The sequence below is a fragment of the Acipenser ruthenus genome, chromosome 9 (assembly GCF_902713425.1).
Source record: "Acipenser ruthenus chromosome 9, fAciRut3.2 maternal haplotype, whole genome shotgun sequence".
Classification (NCBI taxonomy): Eukaryota; Metazoa; Chordata; class Actinopteri; order Acipenseriformes; family Acipenseridae; genus Acipenser; species Acipenser ruthenus.
Window position 1 is genome coordinate 36,176,235 of NC_081197.1, and position 16,850 is coordinate 36,193,084.

The following is a 16,850-nucleotide window of genomic DNA, read 5'->3' on the forward strand; positions in this document are numbered from 1 at the left end:
GAAATGCATACCGGGATTGCCATGGAAAACTTGCTTCATCTGATACCATACTTGGAAACACTATTTTCTACAAAATTGTCAAGTGGTAGAATTATCAGATCTAAGTTCCCAATTATATGTATGAATAGGTGTGCAAAACCAATCTAAAGTGTACTTAACAATTATTCCTTACAAAGAGGTAAGCTCTAATATTATGGATGCCATTGATTACATTTTTTTAAACAAAATTCAGGTTTTTAAAACGCTGACCTGACAGACACATCTAAACATTATACAGAACTTTGGGCCCCTGAATGTGCCAGTAATAATGACCCAGATATTTCAAATAGACACATCATACAGCAACAGTACTATGTGACTTTGTACAGTTAATAATGATTTGTTAACAATGCAATCTCATCTTTACGCTTCCCAAAATCTTCACATTCCACCGGTTTAACCAAGGCACCCAGATGTTTTATTCTTTTAAATGACTGCAATAAATGCCCAGTAACTCTTAAAATATAATTTCCCAGATAGCTAGGGTAGGGGCGTTGGCAGCCCAGTAGCCAGCATGCTTGCCTCCAGGCTTCATGGTCAGAGGTTAAAAAGCCATCCTCTTGTGCAGACAGTAATTCCATTCAAACTGAAGTCCCATCTTCAGTCTTCTTAATAAATATACCACTGCCTTGTAAAGGAAAGAGGCCCCCATGCCCTAACCAAAAGAAAACTCCACCTTCTTAGAAAATTAGGCACAAGGGACTAGCAAAAAAATCAGAAATCTAAGCCAAATGCACACAGTCAGTGTTTTTATTGAAGTTCAGTAACAATTAAATCAAAATTTCAATTACAGTACAATGAAAAGTATTATACATTTAAAAGTATATTGTGCATGGTTTTGAAAATATGGTTGTAAGTATTGTATTTCATTTCAGAAAGGTTGACAAAGTGTTTGTGGGAATGATGAAAATGATGAAAGCAATGTCTTTCTTTTTCTTGTAGGGTGGTGGATTATCCACCGCTTTCAACACCGCCACTTTTGTCTGCAAGGATAATGCATGTTTTTTGAGCTGGTCATTTCTATGCTTTATGGAAATGGCATTGATGCGTGACTTTTGCAATTCAAAATGCAGCATAGGATCAGTAGTCTCAAAACAGCACTAAAATACAGCACAAAAAGACTAATGTGGATGCAAATTACTACATACCAATATCCTCAGCTGTTCAAGCTAGGGCAATTCGCTTTATTCAAATTTTTCTTCCCTGGGGGGTCTCCAAAATAATTCACACAAAAAGGAAATTGGTGTTAAATTAATTTGTATTATAAAAAGTAATTTAAAATAAGCGACTGCTTAATTTGGTCGGGACCATATAGAAAATGTGTAGACTGTAAAGAGTTAGTCTTATACCGGTCCTCCACTGGCACATCCAACTCCTGAGGGCTCGGTATGGTACGGGTACGGGTGGTTCTCCACTGGCTATTTGTTGAGCCGAGCAAAAACCAAACCGTGAAACTCCGGCCTCACAAGACATCCAGCTGCGAGCCGAGTCGAGCCAGGGCCAGGGTTAAGGATTTTCGTCATTACGTTGTATCAATCACTACACTCCAGAAAGAAAAAAAACAAACATGTCGTACAGCGAGTGTGATGAGATAAAAGTACAGCCTTGGGACGCTGAGGAAATGCAGGCTCTAGTTTCTCTGTGGGCAGATAGAAGTGTTCAGGAAGATCTAGACTCGTGCGTCAGAAATGAGAAAGTTTATTCCCGAATTTCTGACGATTTGAAGCAAATGGACATAAACCGCAGGAACGGTACACTTAACTCACAATCAAAAACACAAAATTCTACCAAATTTCTTATCCTTGACCTTTATTATATTAATATAAAGTGAAAATAAAACAATTCTAAACTTATTTACAAAAATAGTCAAACAAAGTACTGTAGAGCTGTACCATATATACTACGGTGCTCATTGCGCTAGCACAGATTCTTTATTTTAAGCACCCAAACAAAAAACAACTTGAAAAAACAACAACTATCCCTAAATGAGATATCTTTGACAAATCATATTTTTAAAACCTTCTTTTTTCCCCTTCAACAGAACTAATTTAACTTTAGTAAGTCGATATAATCAGTAAAATGTGTTGTTGATTATGTTGATTATAAAGACATTCCTAAATATATTTACAAAATATAGCGATACAGGATACAGCTGCACTGTTGATCTATTGATTTCTAAACACCATTTGTTTGTGCATCTTTTGGCAAACTGAGTTAATTAATAATAATTAATAACTGTCTTTCGTTGCGTGTGACGTCAGTAGCACGGCTCAGCTCTGCAGTGGAAAACAACCCAGGCTCTCCTTAACCGCACCACGGGGGCTCGGTTGTACAGTGGAAAAGAGGCATTAATGAGAATTGACTCTGTCGTAGGTAGGGGGTGGTTTTAGGGGTTTGAACCACCCCCCCCCCCAAAAAAATAAATAAAAACAGTCAAACACATAATTAGATAGCTGTGATTGGGCAGAGTCCTGTCATTTTTACACCAGATGCAGCCTTCAACTCATTTGATTGGACAATGTGACGTGCGATGAGACGTGCAAGTCGAAGATTAGTATAGAGATTACAGTTTATAGAAAGTGAGTTTGGTGGTGTCTTGGGACGAGGGGGAGAGATCGTTACCATGGGGTACTGTGAACAACTCTCATTGAGCTCTGTATTATAATGCTGTAACTAAAAGCAACAAACATGTGCTAAGGAAATAAATAATATTCCTAAGAGGGACAAGACTGGAGTGTGAATTACGTGTGTTAAAAAATGTATTTCCCTGTGGCAAAGTGGCTGGTAAGGGGAACAGGTGTAGCGGTGATGCGGTGCAGGAGTGACAGGCAGACAACGGTATTCCCGTGAAAAAAGTGCTTTATTTCTTTTCCAGGTCTGATGACTGAAAAATAAACAAATCCCCGGCGATACACAACAATGTGTAACGCACGGGGATAACAATAAACAGGGCACAGTCCCGAACAAAACAAACAGGCGGTCACCAGTCCTGGGTGAGTGCAGTCGTGATGGTGGTTTAGTGTAAACACAGATAGTGCGGTGTGCAGTGGTGCTCCGGACCGTGCTGACCCTTAGCGACAGCTCCGGAGTAGTGCTTTAACTGTCTGGTGGTGAAAAACACAGACAATTACACAGACAAACACAACAAAACACAACACGTAATTATTTTCCTTATTTTAACAACGAGAGCTCCTCTCTCGATCCTTCTCTCTCCAAATGCTAACCCAAACAAAGGAAAAGATCAGCGTTACCCTGGCCCCTATATGTAATCCCGCATGATATCTAGGTAAACGGTTGCAACTGCCTTATTACTTGCAGCTGCCCCTCGTTTACCTGTCAAATCAATACGGTCTTACAACCGAGTCTCGCTTCTTTCCAGGCTGACCCACTTCCCGGTCCTGGAAACGAACTGACAGGCCAGCCCTTCCAGATACTTCTCCTCCCGTTCTTTAGCGCCCTCACAGGTCGGGAGGAAGATTTATCACCAGAACACTCCCGAAAAATGTATGCATTAATCGCAGAAGTTAAATCTGATTTTATTGACTGCCCTAATTATTACCCATCTGCAAAAATCTCCATCTCTCTCTCTCTCTCTCTCTCTCTCTCTCTCTCTATATATATATATATATATATATATATATATATATATATATATATATCCTTGTCTGGTGGTTGGCAAGACAAAATTGGAGTGCAAGAATTCCATCGGAAAGGCAGTCTATTTCAGTAATGCAGTCAAGAGATAAGAGAATTAGCATTGGTGATTCTGAAGCAACATGGCACTTGCCATGCTTGCACATCCATTGGGGACCCACATACCCTCCCTGTCAGCAAGAAAAAAAAGAAATAAATGTAGGCACTGAGCTTTTAAGATAAGAGCAAGGCAGCCTAGAGTATCCTTAAGTATGCCCTTGACAAGTGTTGCTAAATCCCTTTCATCAAGGACAGAGAAATTAATGACTACAGCGTAATTAAGAAAGACAAGCCATCTCTACTTAATTAGTATGTGCAAAGAACCGTCTGTTACTGACAATATGGCTTTAGTTTGCTTCTGTTGTTTTTGGTTAAATTTAGCATATTGCAAACAAAACAAAAAACAAAAAAATCACGGGTCCTTCTTGTTCATGTTAAAGATTATAAAACTTGTAGAAATATGAGCTAGCACAAAATAACATTACAAGAAATGTTGATGCAAGGTACATATACATTAAGTAAATGTATGGTGACAGTATAGTGTCAAATTCTATACAAGTATCTTAATTACATTGTAATAATACAGTAATTACACATATGGTTGTGTAGGTACAATGTAACAACATGTTGGCAGTAGCATGTGTTGTAATTACATACCGTATTAATTTTAAATAACGCTGCAGCATTTATTTTAAATTGCCAAAAACATCTTCAGTGCTTATTCAAGGGTGGCATTTATTCTAGGGCGGTGGTTATTAGAAGTGGGAGGTGAATATTGCTCTGCGGATACAACTTGATCAGGATGGTGATTGAAAACTGTTGAGCTCGCAGATCAGATCAATGTTTGACTGGGTGAGGACACATACCAGTGTAGCGTGGAGAGGGAAATAATAACAAGAGAGAAATGTCAATTCAATATCCCTTTCTTTTCTTACAACAGTTTCTAAGTCACAGGGCTGAAATCTTTAATATATTCTACTGCATAAAACACTTGCATCTGGACTGCCTTCATTTGTAACCATCTTTAGGGCAACTAATTGTTCAATTCTTGGGAATACCAAATTCAGTTTTTTCAAAAATGGCCAATTCCATTTGTTCCCACTTTTTATCAACATATTAATAATTAAATATGGCATTTGAACATAAATATAATGTTGGTAGTTAAAATAAGTATATTTAATAAATATTACCACATTTTTTTTCAATCAGACTCTTGTTGCTGTAATAGTAAGTAAAGCACCAAAACACCTTCCACCCTGTGATAAAGAGAGAAAGAATCAATGCTGTAAATCTCCATTCCAATCAGAAAGGGTGCTAGGTAAGGGTGGTAGTACACTTCCCCATAGACGGGTTGACTCAACCGTGGGCGGAAACCGGAAGTCGGCCACCTTGTGGAAAGTGGTTTATGCAAGTACTCTAAACAACTCCACAGGTCAGGCAGCGATTGGATAAACCATGGCAACGGGCTGATTGCAGGGAGGAGTTTGGTGGTACAAAGGGGATGCAGTTGCGTGAGTACAGCCCCTTACACTGAGATCGCTATCTATGGCCGGAGCTTTGTTTTGTTTTGTTACTTGTTGTGTTTGTGTTTTACAGAAGAGGAGTGGCGGCGCAGGAGCTGTCGCCATGGAGCCAGCACATAGTCCTGAGCACTCCCTTCCCCTCACAACACTCGCACTCACCACAATCCTCCAACTTTTGAAGAGCACAGTTTTGTACACTGGAGACATGGGATTCTAATTGTATTTTTATTTATGGGTTTGCAAAACCCACCGTGTCCCCCCCAATACCATTGTTGGTAGAGGGGCAGTTTTTGTGTTTGTCTTTGAATAAACACTGACATTTTTGGAATTGCAACAACTGTTTGGACAATCATTTACTATACCACTTGCATTATAGTCACATGCCCCTATCCCTTTAAGAAGCTCTTGACTTGGCTACATAGTGACCCCTACCTGGGAATGGAGTGGCTGGAGAGGCAGCAGCAACATAGAGCTGTTCTGGGATGCCTGCCTATCAATACCGCCTTCTGATCTTCACTGAGCCATGGCTAATGTATGCCAATCCCTGTTTTTGATCTACTGCCAACTTTGCAATAAGCATCAATCTGCCAAAACCATCCCTACCCCCCCAGAAGCCACAAACAAACCCATCACTAAGGAACAAGCACAGCTAAGCTCCAGATACGTGGCACATCCGCACACTGGCATTCCACCCGTGACTGACTGAGGACTCAGGCTTGCAAGCTTGTGATGCGGAGCCTCAGCATGAAGCGTACCAGTGTTTACAAAGATGAACTACCAGCTGGAGGACTTGAGCACAGGCTTTACTCTTAACTGGAATTGTTTCGGGAAGGACGTTCAAACCCTGACAGAAGCAATCACAGTGACCAAGCAACCTCAGCACTGCATAGCAAATAGAAACTGTAATGCTGGCGGTGAAAATGCACATGGCATTTACAGTGTCATTAATATACAGTGGCAAACCACTCTAGGCAATAACTTTTTTGTCTTTGTTTTAGAATGCTTCCAAATTAATGTGCAAACTGTGCAAATCTGTCATTGCTTACCTTCCCCCACAAGAAACCTAGGACTATTCTCCCATTGGAAGATGATAATATTTGTATGACCTTGTTTTGTACTGAAATAGGCATTGCTATAAAACAGTAGAGTATGTATGGAATAGAAGATGTTCTGGTTGGCACACTGCATTATAAGGGCACTGTCATAACACATGCTTAATATGATCACAACAGTGCCACCTATCATGTCACAACAGCAATAATAATAATAATAATAATAATAATAATAATAATAATAATAATAATAATAATAATTAGAGTTGCCAGCAACTTTACAGCTTTACAGCTTCCAGTACCAGTAACAGTACCAAAAACTTTAGCAAATGGCGCAGAATGCCAGTACCAGTACCAAACACTTTAGCAAATAGTGTAGAATGCATACATGGGTTACTATATGTGTTCCATAGTAACCATGACCCTATCTGCACTCTCTCAGGAGTTATAAGCCAGTTTTACATTTGACCTTTAGGAGAGGTCAAAGGTCACAGGCAATGACGTTTTTTGATAGAGCATACATGGGTTACTATATGTGTTCCATAGTAACCATGACCCTATCTCCACTCTACAAGGAGTTATGTTTTGTAAGTTGATGATGTCATCCAACATGGCCACCATGTTTTTTTATTGTAGCAACTTCCCTTGAACAACGTATAAAGACAACCATACTACGATCATGTTTGACAATTTTTGGTTCAATCAGACTAGCGGTTTGGGAGAAGATCTTTGTAGTTTGTGATTATGATGTCTGTACCATGTGATTATGACATCATGCAGCATGGCCACCATACCACACAACCTGTCAGCTTCTAACGAACACCAGTTAATCTCAGACTATCCCTCAACAAGTATACCTTCTTTCAGCACTCTGCAATAAGTGGTTTTCGAAAGACAAATTTTCACATTTTTAATATGGCGGCCAAACCATGTGACCTACGACATATGTTCAATTAACATTTACCAACTTCCCATAAGCATCTACCATCCTACCGAATTTCATCAGTTTTCAAGCAACTTTTGGTGCAAAGAAGAAGAAGAAGAAGAAGAAGAAGAAGAAGAATCCAAGCAATAACAATAGGCTTCTCAGCCCTATGGGCCTGGAAGCCTAATAATAATAACACAGATGCAGCTTTTTTTCCAGATTGACACATATCTCGTCCACCTTTATCTATCTCACTCACTTCCACTATCCTCTAAACAATGATCTTACCAGTGGATCCTAATACCTCTGCTCTTTAACCATATTAATCCTTCATGGGTTTTTTTCTACCAAAACTAATGTATTGAGCCACTGATTAACAATACTGCATAATAGAAAAACAGTGAAATGAGATCGGCAAAAAAAGTCCTACTCTAGCAGCACAGGATGAAAACCCTGATGATACAAGACCATTTTCCTTACTTTAATTCATTGCTTTTCAGAAGACTGTGGAACCTGCTTACCAGTAACAAAAGCAGTACAATGTCCCCATTGTCACAGGCACAGGCCACATGCAGCGCAGCCCAGAAGTCCTCATCCTGCTGGTTGACATTCATTCCTCTCTCAATCAGAATCTCTGCAGCAAAGGCATTATCATATCGGGCACACTAGAACAATGAAGAAAGGTGATACATGGAGGTGTTGCAATAGCAAACAGATCTTAAAGGTACTGATAGAATTTGCATGCTTTATTCCATATGGTAACAACAACATTCATATACTGTACAAGGTGTTTTTTATCCTAAAGTAAGGAGACTTGACAGGAGACATTATATGCATAATAGAAACACCATAGGTTGCAGGTATTTAGATGATCAGTACTTTATCCAAATCAAAGTCATTGAGTAAGGATTGAATAGTAACGGTCAATTATGCAATATTCATTAAACAAATCATTAACCACATTTCTACACTAACAAATGCACTAGACACAATGTTTACTTGGTTTCTTATTTTTTACGGCATATGTCTATAAGAGCATAGGAATTTCTTAAAAAAAAACACTTATAGTAGCTTCCTCCTGCATTGAGTTTTTACTCAAATAAAATCATAAGTCCTTACCAGATGGAGCAGGGAGCCTCCAGAAGAAATGAGTGCATTGGGATCAGCTCCATCCTTCAGCAGCCTTAGGACTGAAAGATTAAAGAAAACTTAATGCAGCAAACTACTGCCTTCCCACTCATCATATCCTGGGGTCTTAATCATTTTATTAAAAAACATTAATACCCAAGCCCCAAAGGCAATGAAAATTGTTAAAATAAAATCTGTACAACCAATTGTCAGCCTATTCAGTGTCATGTTCAGTTTGGGACCCTTGATAATTGTGTTAATTACACATTCAGTTTGCATTCTTTCTGTTTCACAATTAAAGCTACAGGAATCCCTGGCACAGAAACAGGTTATGATATATGATCTAACAAATCTACTTAATATTGCACTTAGAAAAGAGGGTTTGTGTGTGTTCTACACAGAAGCAAAATAGCATTATTAGCAACTGAGACTTCTGTATAACAGGTTAAATATGAAACCAAAGCAGTTCTAAATAGAAGCACCAAATATGGTTCTGGTAATGAACTTGTTTAGCTCCATAAAGTTACATTAGGCATCCTCACTGAGGACACCTACACACTGAATCCACAGAATGATGGCTATTCTGTCCCTTGCATGCGTAACTTGGCATGAATCGACAGATAGCTAAACATGAGGAGCTTGAATGACGAATCAGGCGCAGAAGTAAAATAAAGATGTCTTTACTTGAATGTCTTGATTCTCATTATCCACTCCGTGACAATGTGAAACTGAAATACACACACAAAACAGTATGTGCTTAATAAACCATACTGTACATAAACATAAATGTGCTTTAACTCATAAAAGGTGTAACTCAATACAGCTGGTTGTGCATATGAGAAGGCTAGTAAAACAGCTATGCAGGCTACATAGCTACCAGCTAACAAAGCACACGGAAAGTTAACATTAGCTAGCATCGCTTGCAGAAACATGCAAATTAACAGGGATGAGCTGCTTATGTTACACAGCCTCACAAATATGTTTCACAATCTAACAAATATGCTTGAAATTATTACTAGATGACTTGAACAAACATTAAAACGTACAAGCAAAGCTTCTCCAAGGCTCAGCACTGTCATATGGCAGTGGATTGCAGTGCTTACTGTATGTTTACTTGTAAATACTAATCAAAATGGCAGGTCTGAACTATAACCTCTAAGTCACATGACTTCAATTGGCCAATAAAGAAAATGCAATGAATTGTAATACAAATAACCTGAATGTTCTTAAACGACCACTAGGTGGCTCTAAAAAATAAGCAGTAATTACATATTATTATTATTATTATTATTTATTTCTTAGCAGACGCCCTTATCCAGGGCGACTTACAATTGTTACAAGATATCACATTATACATTATTTCACATTATACATATATCACATTATTATATAACATGACAATGGCTTTTTGTTCTCCTTACAATGGTGCCAATTTTTTGTACACGCATTGGAAGAATATAAATGTATGATAGAGATGTCAAAATAGTAAGGATTTGTATCTCAGTCCATAAACTAAATGGAAAGGCAGGGGCTAGACACAAGCTGCAAACCATACGGTTCAAAGACGAACGCATTACCATAGAACTAAAGAGCAAGCTCTGTAATTGAGAGGTAAGCATTATCAGTATTATGAACTCATCAGCCACTAGAAGGAGATGCATTACATGTTACATTGAAATAACTTACACCTACAGTAGCATAAAAATAAGGACCTGTGGCAGTGTGCCCTGCCCATGTGTGTTATGTGTTGCGTGTGGTGTGTTAATATTGGTGTATAGATGTTGGTGCATGAGATATAAATGTGTCTGTGTAACATGATTTAAAATATATAGTTGTATTTAGGTGCATGGATTGCACAATCACTTCACATGCCGATAAATCATGTAACAGTATGTGAGCACGGGATTGCACAAGTTCACGTGCCGAGATTCAAGTGAATGATTAATTAGTAATTGAATCCTGGCACAGCTGTATATATACATAGAGGCACGAAGCACTCACTCGGGGTTGGGTGTTTGGTGAGTAGAGAACGGGAGAGAGAAGGAGAGTAAAATAAAATAAAAAAATAATTAATAACAATTGCTATTTCTTGCTGGAAGGACCAGCACGATACTTGTTTGTTTTGACTCACCATGTTTGTTTATCTGTTAGTCCACTGTTTGTTTAAGTGTTAGTCCATTTTGTTTGTCTGTTTATTTTGGCCTCAAGTGCTGTGTGCTGTTTTTGTTTAAATCTTTTATTTGTTTGTTTATTAAACACAATGAGCACCGCAGCGTCTCAGTTTCACCTGCCAGTACTGAGACTGTGTGTTCCTTTCTGGCCTGAAGTCACCCCTACAGCCTGTTCACAGGACACCTCTTTTGTACTTTTTGTAATTTCATTGGCACATCACCTGTTAATAGCTTAACCTCAAAAAAGATGAGCCTCCAAAAAGATTTTATTATACAGAAATGCCAGTCAATGATGCCTCTGGGCTGTGGTTAGCTGTTTGCCTTGGTTTTAATGTTCTTCTCATCAGGCAACAGCAGGAGATATTCCCAGCCAAAAGTGGGAGGCATGATGCCTAAATGTGACACATTCCTATTGATCATCGAAAGCTTTTGGTCTTGTATTGAAACGTGATGATAAAGGGTAAAGCTGGTCTTCATGGAGTCAAAACAAAAATATTTAAACATCTGACTTAAATATTTAGGGTGTAAACTACAGGCTTCCGTTTTACTGTAGGTTCTGCATTACTGTCCATCCTTATGTTTTTTATTTATTGACTGGAATTTGTTCACTAGAGAATATCCCATTGAAATGTACATTTTAACAGCGGTGTCCCATGCAAACTACAAAATATAACCTGTCATATGTATAACAAATTAACAGACAATAAAATCTATACAAACTCATACAAATGTGATTGGTGGTAAATATATACACGTCAAGGTTCTATATACAGACTAGCACAGATGAAAAACAGAGGCAGACCAACACAGATGAAAAAGCACAATGGACTAGATTCTAATTTCTCTTGACTCCAGATAAGTCTATCTGGTTCAAGGTATGCAGAATCCCTTCCGTCATTCTCTTTTAAGGAACTGCACACACTTTACACAAGACACTTCACTTATTTTTACCAACTCAATGCTCCTACAGTATGAAAAGCAGTGTGAAAACCTTGCTTTAAGTTACCTAAATAAGAATGCTACCTCAATATTAAGGCTCCTGTATTTAGTATTAAGGCCACCATATACAGTACGAAACGTTACTGTTAAATTTCCACTGTAATATGTCCAACATGCTGTAAAATATCAAACGCTATGACACCATAATATTTCTGAATGGAATACTAATGACAATTAAAACTACATCTACCCACATCTAAAATACCTCCCTTTTTAAGTACATGTTTGTTTACAAATGATTTTTCTTCTAAGAAAAAAATAATAATAATATTACAGGCTGCTATGAGTCTTGCCATGGATGAGAGAGATGTGGCAGAATTTCCTTTTTACAAAATAAAAAGCAGGTAAACATGATTACAAATATGGGTGTGATTAGATATGGGGTTCATTTCTGGGTTACCACAGCACTTTTAAAATGTTCTATTCTGGGATACCTAGATAATTAGTGAGCATGTAGTCTGAGTGAATTTATCTGACAACAGACTCCCCATCCCCAGTTGTACTGCTTTCCTAGAGTCACCATTCTACTTCTGATATGTCTTGCTAATTAAAATATGTAGCATATTTTTGTAAGTAGATTTTTTTATGATAAAATATGTTATTTATTGGTGAAGACGTGTTTATTTAAAACGAGATGTTTACTCAAATATGACACATCTGATTTTCAGATTGTCTCATTTATCTATACATATACCCTTATTGATTTTCACATTACCTTATTTATCTATATATAAACACCTTATTGATTTTCAGTTGTAACTGCAATCCTGTTGTGTTTTGTTTAATTTTAGTACACAAGTTTACTAACCATACATTGGTAACCCTTTTTATGAAGTGATCCACATGCGTGTGGATATAGATTCATATGGATGAAAACTACATTTAATCATACAAACAGAAATTGCCCCTGCCATTTACCTTCATCTGTCAAAACTCAGTTACCATGAAATCAAGGACTGAATATAATAAATATATATTGTGTGCCTTGCTTTAACTTAGCCTTGAAAAACAAAATGTGTGTTCTATTAGGAACAAAAAAATAACTGTACATCCATGCAAAGCATCTCTATGTTGAAATCGAATCCCACAAGTTCGCCAATTCACCTCTACTTGTCTGGGCAAAGTAATGGGGGGGGGGGGGGGGGGAGTTTGTTATATTGCCCAATTTTATGTGCTGAACATTCAGAATGGAGTCAGAGGCAATGGAATCAATGCCTTAAATATTCCGACCCACACTGCAGTGGAAAAGAAGTTTTTTTTGTTTTTTTTTACTCAAGCTCAAATCTCCATATAATTGAGTTTGAAAGGTGCCTGTTTGCCAACTGTATGGAAATTGAGGTTAAAACTTGAACACTAGAAGCCTGTGCAGCTCTACTGGTAACAAAGGCAATGGCCTTAACAATTAACACATAAAACACTCCTAATAATAAGTTGATGCAGAAATTACACTAATCATTTATACAACACGAACATGTGCTTATCTGAGGGAGTGCACTAGAGTTACACAAGAGTACATTTACATTCATTACAGGATCCAAACCCTGTTCAACCATGAATGTCACTAAATAGTGAACAGCCAGTATGATGTGGAAATAAAGAATGCTTAATTTAGCCTAATGACAACAACAAAAATCTGTTGCAAAGACAGAACAATGAGAAACACATTACTACTGCTAGCATTTTGTGTTCATGTTTTCTTTACCAAGTAAAATGTCTGTCTTAATCATTTATGTTGCAGGTTGATCAGTATTGAAGCTTGGATTTGGGCGTGTTAGTGGGCTTAAGTTCTTTTGACTCAAATACCAGAATAATAGGCAAGTGCACCCTTAGGCTGTAGTGAAGCCTGACAGATAATAGGAGGCAGAAATGTTGGTACTGTGTGTGTTAAAACAAAACAAAAAAACTGTTTCTATAAGTGCTATGGCCCATAGTTCTCTGATTAGTTGTTTAATTACATCTGTTTTTAAAAAAAGTTTATTTTTTCTGTTTCTGTTTTCAAAGCTGCATGTTTTAAAATGGTATTTTTTTTTAGTTATTGTCTGAAAGCACGATATTGGGTTTTATGTTCTAGTAAAGCACGGAAATGCTGCCTTGTGATTGGTAGAAACACTATCAGCATGATACAATATACTTATCATGAAACCATGTGGGATAGAAAACCATTTCTTTAAACTGCACCGCTGGTATCATGTTTATATCAGGGCTTTCTCATGCAAATCTCGGACATCTCCAGAGGTGCTCCATAGTTGACCGAAACATTAAAAGTATCCTGTCCCTGTCATTGTGATCCTTTCAGTTCATGAAAATGTGTAAAGAGTACTTGAAAACCAAACCCCTCATGCTAATCACACTTATTAATCATGTTCACCCCAGAAAGAGCGACATGGCGCTGCCATATGGAGTGATCCTACTGCTCTGAGAGTTCCCCGGTGATCTGTGCCCTTGCAAAAGCCAAATTGAACCCCAATCACCAGGAGTCTTCCGCAATAGCCACTTTTGAATGCAGTTGACAGTGGCCTGTGCTGCCAAGCAGCTGGATTTGTTTAATTTATCACAGCACCTGGGGCTGATTTTTGCTCCTAATGAGTTATTTGTTTTTCTGCTTCCTTACAATAGTAATTCCAATATCAGACCAACTGGGGGAATTGCTGTTTTTAGAAAACAAATATTCTGAATTAGCATTCCAAAAACACCACGTTTATTATTATTATTATTATTATTATTATTATTATTATTATTATTATTATTATTATTATTATTATTAGTGAGTATAGACCCAAGACTTTCTTTGTAATTGTAAATATTCACTAAATATTTGCTAATTTCTCAGACATGTACTCAAAGTAGTACTTTATATGGCATCAGATAATCTTTCTGTTTATTTCAGCTAATTTAAAAATAGGACTGTATGGGATATACAACTCTTTTCAAGGGTGACCTACATTTGAAAAAAGCTGTTTACATCAACCACCCGTGATTACTCAATAGTAATGAAAATATTTGCTTTAACATCAGATGACAGATCACCCTCCTTAAAGTACAGAAGACCCGTGTCACATTATAGTCCCAATGATTTCGAGGTTAGTATGTATAACATAACCAATGAAAAGTAATATTATATCGTTCACATTAAAAAATCATTACATTTGCATTCCAGTGACTGGATGTGCTTTGATAAATGCATGGAGATTTTATGCAGGAAACAAATTAACTTTGCTCATCAATATTGTATAAGTATACCCCAAATATTTCTTCCTCACACAAAACTGAGGAGGACAGGGAATGGCAGTGTTGTCCTTTTAATTATTTGGTAGTGCTGTAATTTGCAAATACTGTAAATGGGCACTATTCACAAAGCTTGTTTGCTATTTAAAGATTTTTTTTTTATTTTTTGTTTAAGTCTGTTTTAAATAAAATGTATTTGTATAAAACTGTTGTTGGCTACTTTGGGCTTCTTTAAAAACAATCAGCAATAGTTACAAAAATATAAAACTGTATTTATGAAATGCTCCGTTTAAAGCTCTGGCCATAGTACAGTATTTATATACAATAGTTGTAGATACATTTGCAACAATAGAAGTGAAATAAGGGCCCCTTATTTCTAAAGCTTAGACTTCTAGCTTACTTAAAGAAATGGACAACAGTGTAAACCAGTTTAAATAATATCAATATTTAGAAAATGCATGGACATGATTTTATATTGTAAGAATTAATATGAAAATTAAACTAAATAAATAAATAAAAATTAAAACAACAACAAAATACACAATAAATGGATCAAGGACAGAAAGGTTTAATTTACTGTGCCAACAAAATAGAGTTCAGTGACATTGCCATCTGTGCACCTCCTCAGAATGACTTTTTAGAAACTGAAAGCAATATTGTACTCATTGTGTCAGTGATATTGCCGGTAACATGGGGTTGAGGCAGAGTCTGGTGTACAAGCTGTGTTTGCATTAGACATAGAACAGAGCATTTTGTAGTTTTCCCTCACAGTTATTCAACAGACTTCCTACTGTTCACTGCCACACATGTTTAATATGAATCTGATTAGTTAAACTGTCAAGATCAGAGATAGGTTTCTAAGATGCTGTTCAAAGTGGCTGACCCTGTCCAAAATGTAATCTGCCAGAAAGGAGCCACAGTATTACTCTGCTTTGATTTCACTGTTTGGTCTCCCTTTACTAATTGTTTAATTAATTTGTTTATTTAAAGCCTGCTGTTAAAATGATTTAAAATTAAATGAAACACACCACAACCACCACAAAATAATGTGCACGTTTAAAGATTCAGCTAAGAGGAAGCCAGTTAACATTGAACCTGTTCCCTTACACAGCATTCACATGGCGATTACTAAACTCTTTAGTGGCTATCTGCACATTAATGTTTCTGCTTCATTGTTTGCGGGACATTTTGCTGGAGTCATCAATATCTGAACGTAGCTAAATGAGGTGGAACTCCAGGCCCATAATTTAATCGAACAACACCCATGAGTTTAGAATCAGGAGGAGATGAGCCAGTCCATTAATTTTCTACAGCAGCAACCTGCTAACTGTTAACTGTATATTGGTTTTCTTTCCTTTACAGTCAATTGGCATTAATATGTATTTATTCTTATTTTTACAACCGAGTTGAACCACCTAATTTCTAATTTTTAAAACCGAACACGCAAAACCTGCAAACTGAATATCAGTATTACATATTTCAAAATGTCCAAGCCATAAAGCCATACCTTTTTAATAAAGTATACATTCTGGTTTAATCATTTAAAAACTTACGGTTGAATTCAAATTAAAAAATCCCACCAAGTTTTCTTTAAACTAGAAGTGCTGAATATTTAAAATTATCCCAACATTGCAATGACACACAGAAGCCCATGCTGCGCAGAGCATTTGAACAAACAGGCCTCAATGGACTTCATCGTGTTTGTCAGTAACATGTAAACAGCTTGTAATAGCCAATCTCACTGTTTAGCTTTAGACTGCTGTGATTGATTGTGAAATACAGTTTTGAAAGAAATATATCAGCATTGAGATCTGTTGTACACTTTGGGATTTTAATCCATATTATTAATAAAAAGTTGTTTCATTGCAAATTGTGGTAAACCTGTGTTGATTTAGAGTAAGAAAGCTTTGGGAATCAATTACTTATCACATATTTAGGAATGCACTTGTCTGTTGACGTACCTATTAATTTAAATTGTATCATTATGTTTGTAAATGTCTAACTACTATTTAAAATATATATATATATATATATATATATATATATATATATATATATATATATATATATCCATGCAGTTGCTAATGAAAGTTAA

At 36.9% G+C, this 16,850-nt stretch overlaps 1 protein-coding gene across 1 annotated transcript in view; it reads right to left on the reverse strand.

The window, feature by feature from the left end:
* LOC117406017 (unconventional myosin-XVI-like) overlaps positions 1–16,850 on the reverse strand; it is a 160,308-nt gene that overhangs the window by 121,126 nt on the left and 22,332 nt on the right. The window contains 2 exon segments of the mRNA XM_034009658.3: positions 7,754–7,897; positions 8,352–8,422. Of these exon segments, the coding sequence (XP_033865549.3) occupies positions 7,754–7,897; positions 8,352–8,422 (215 nt within the window).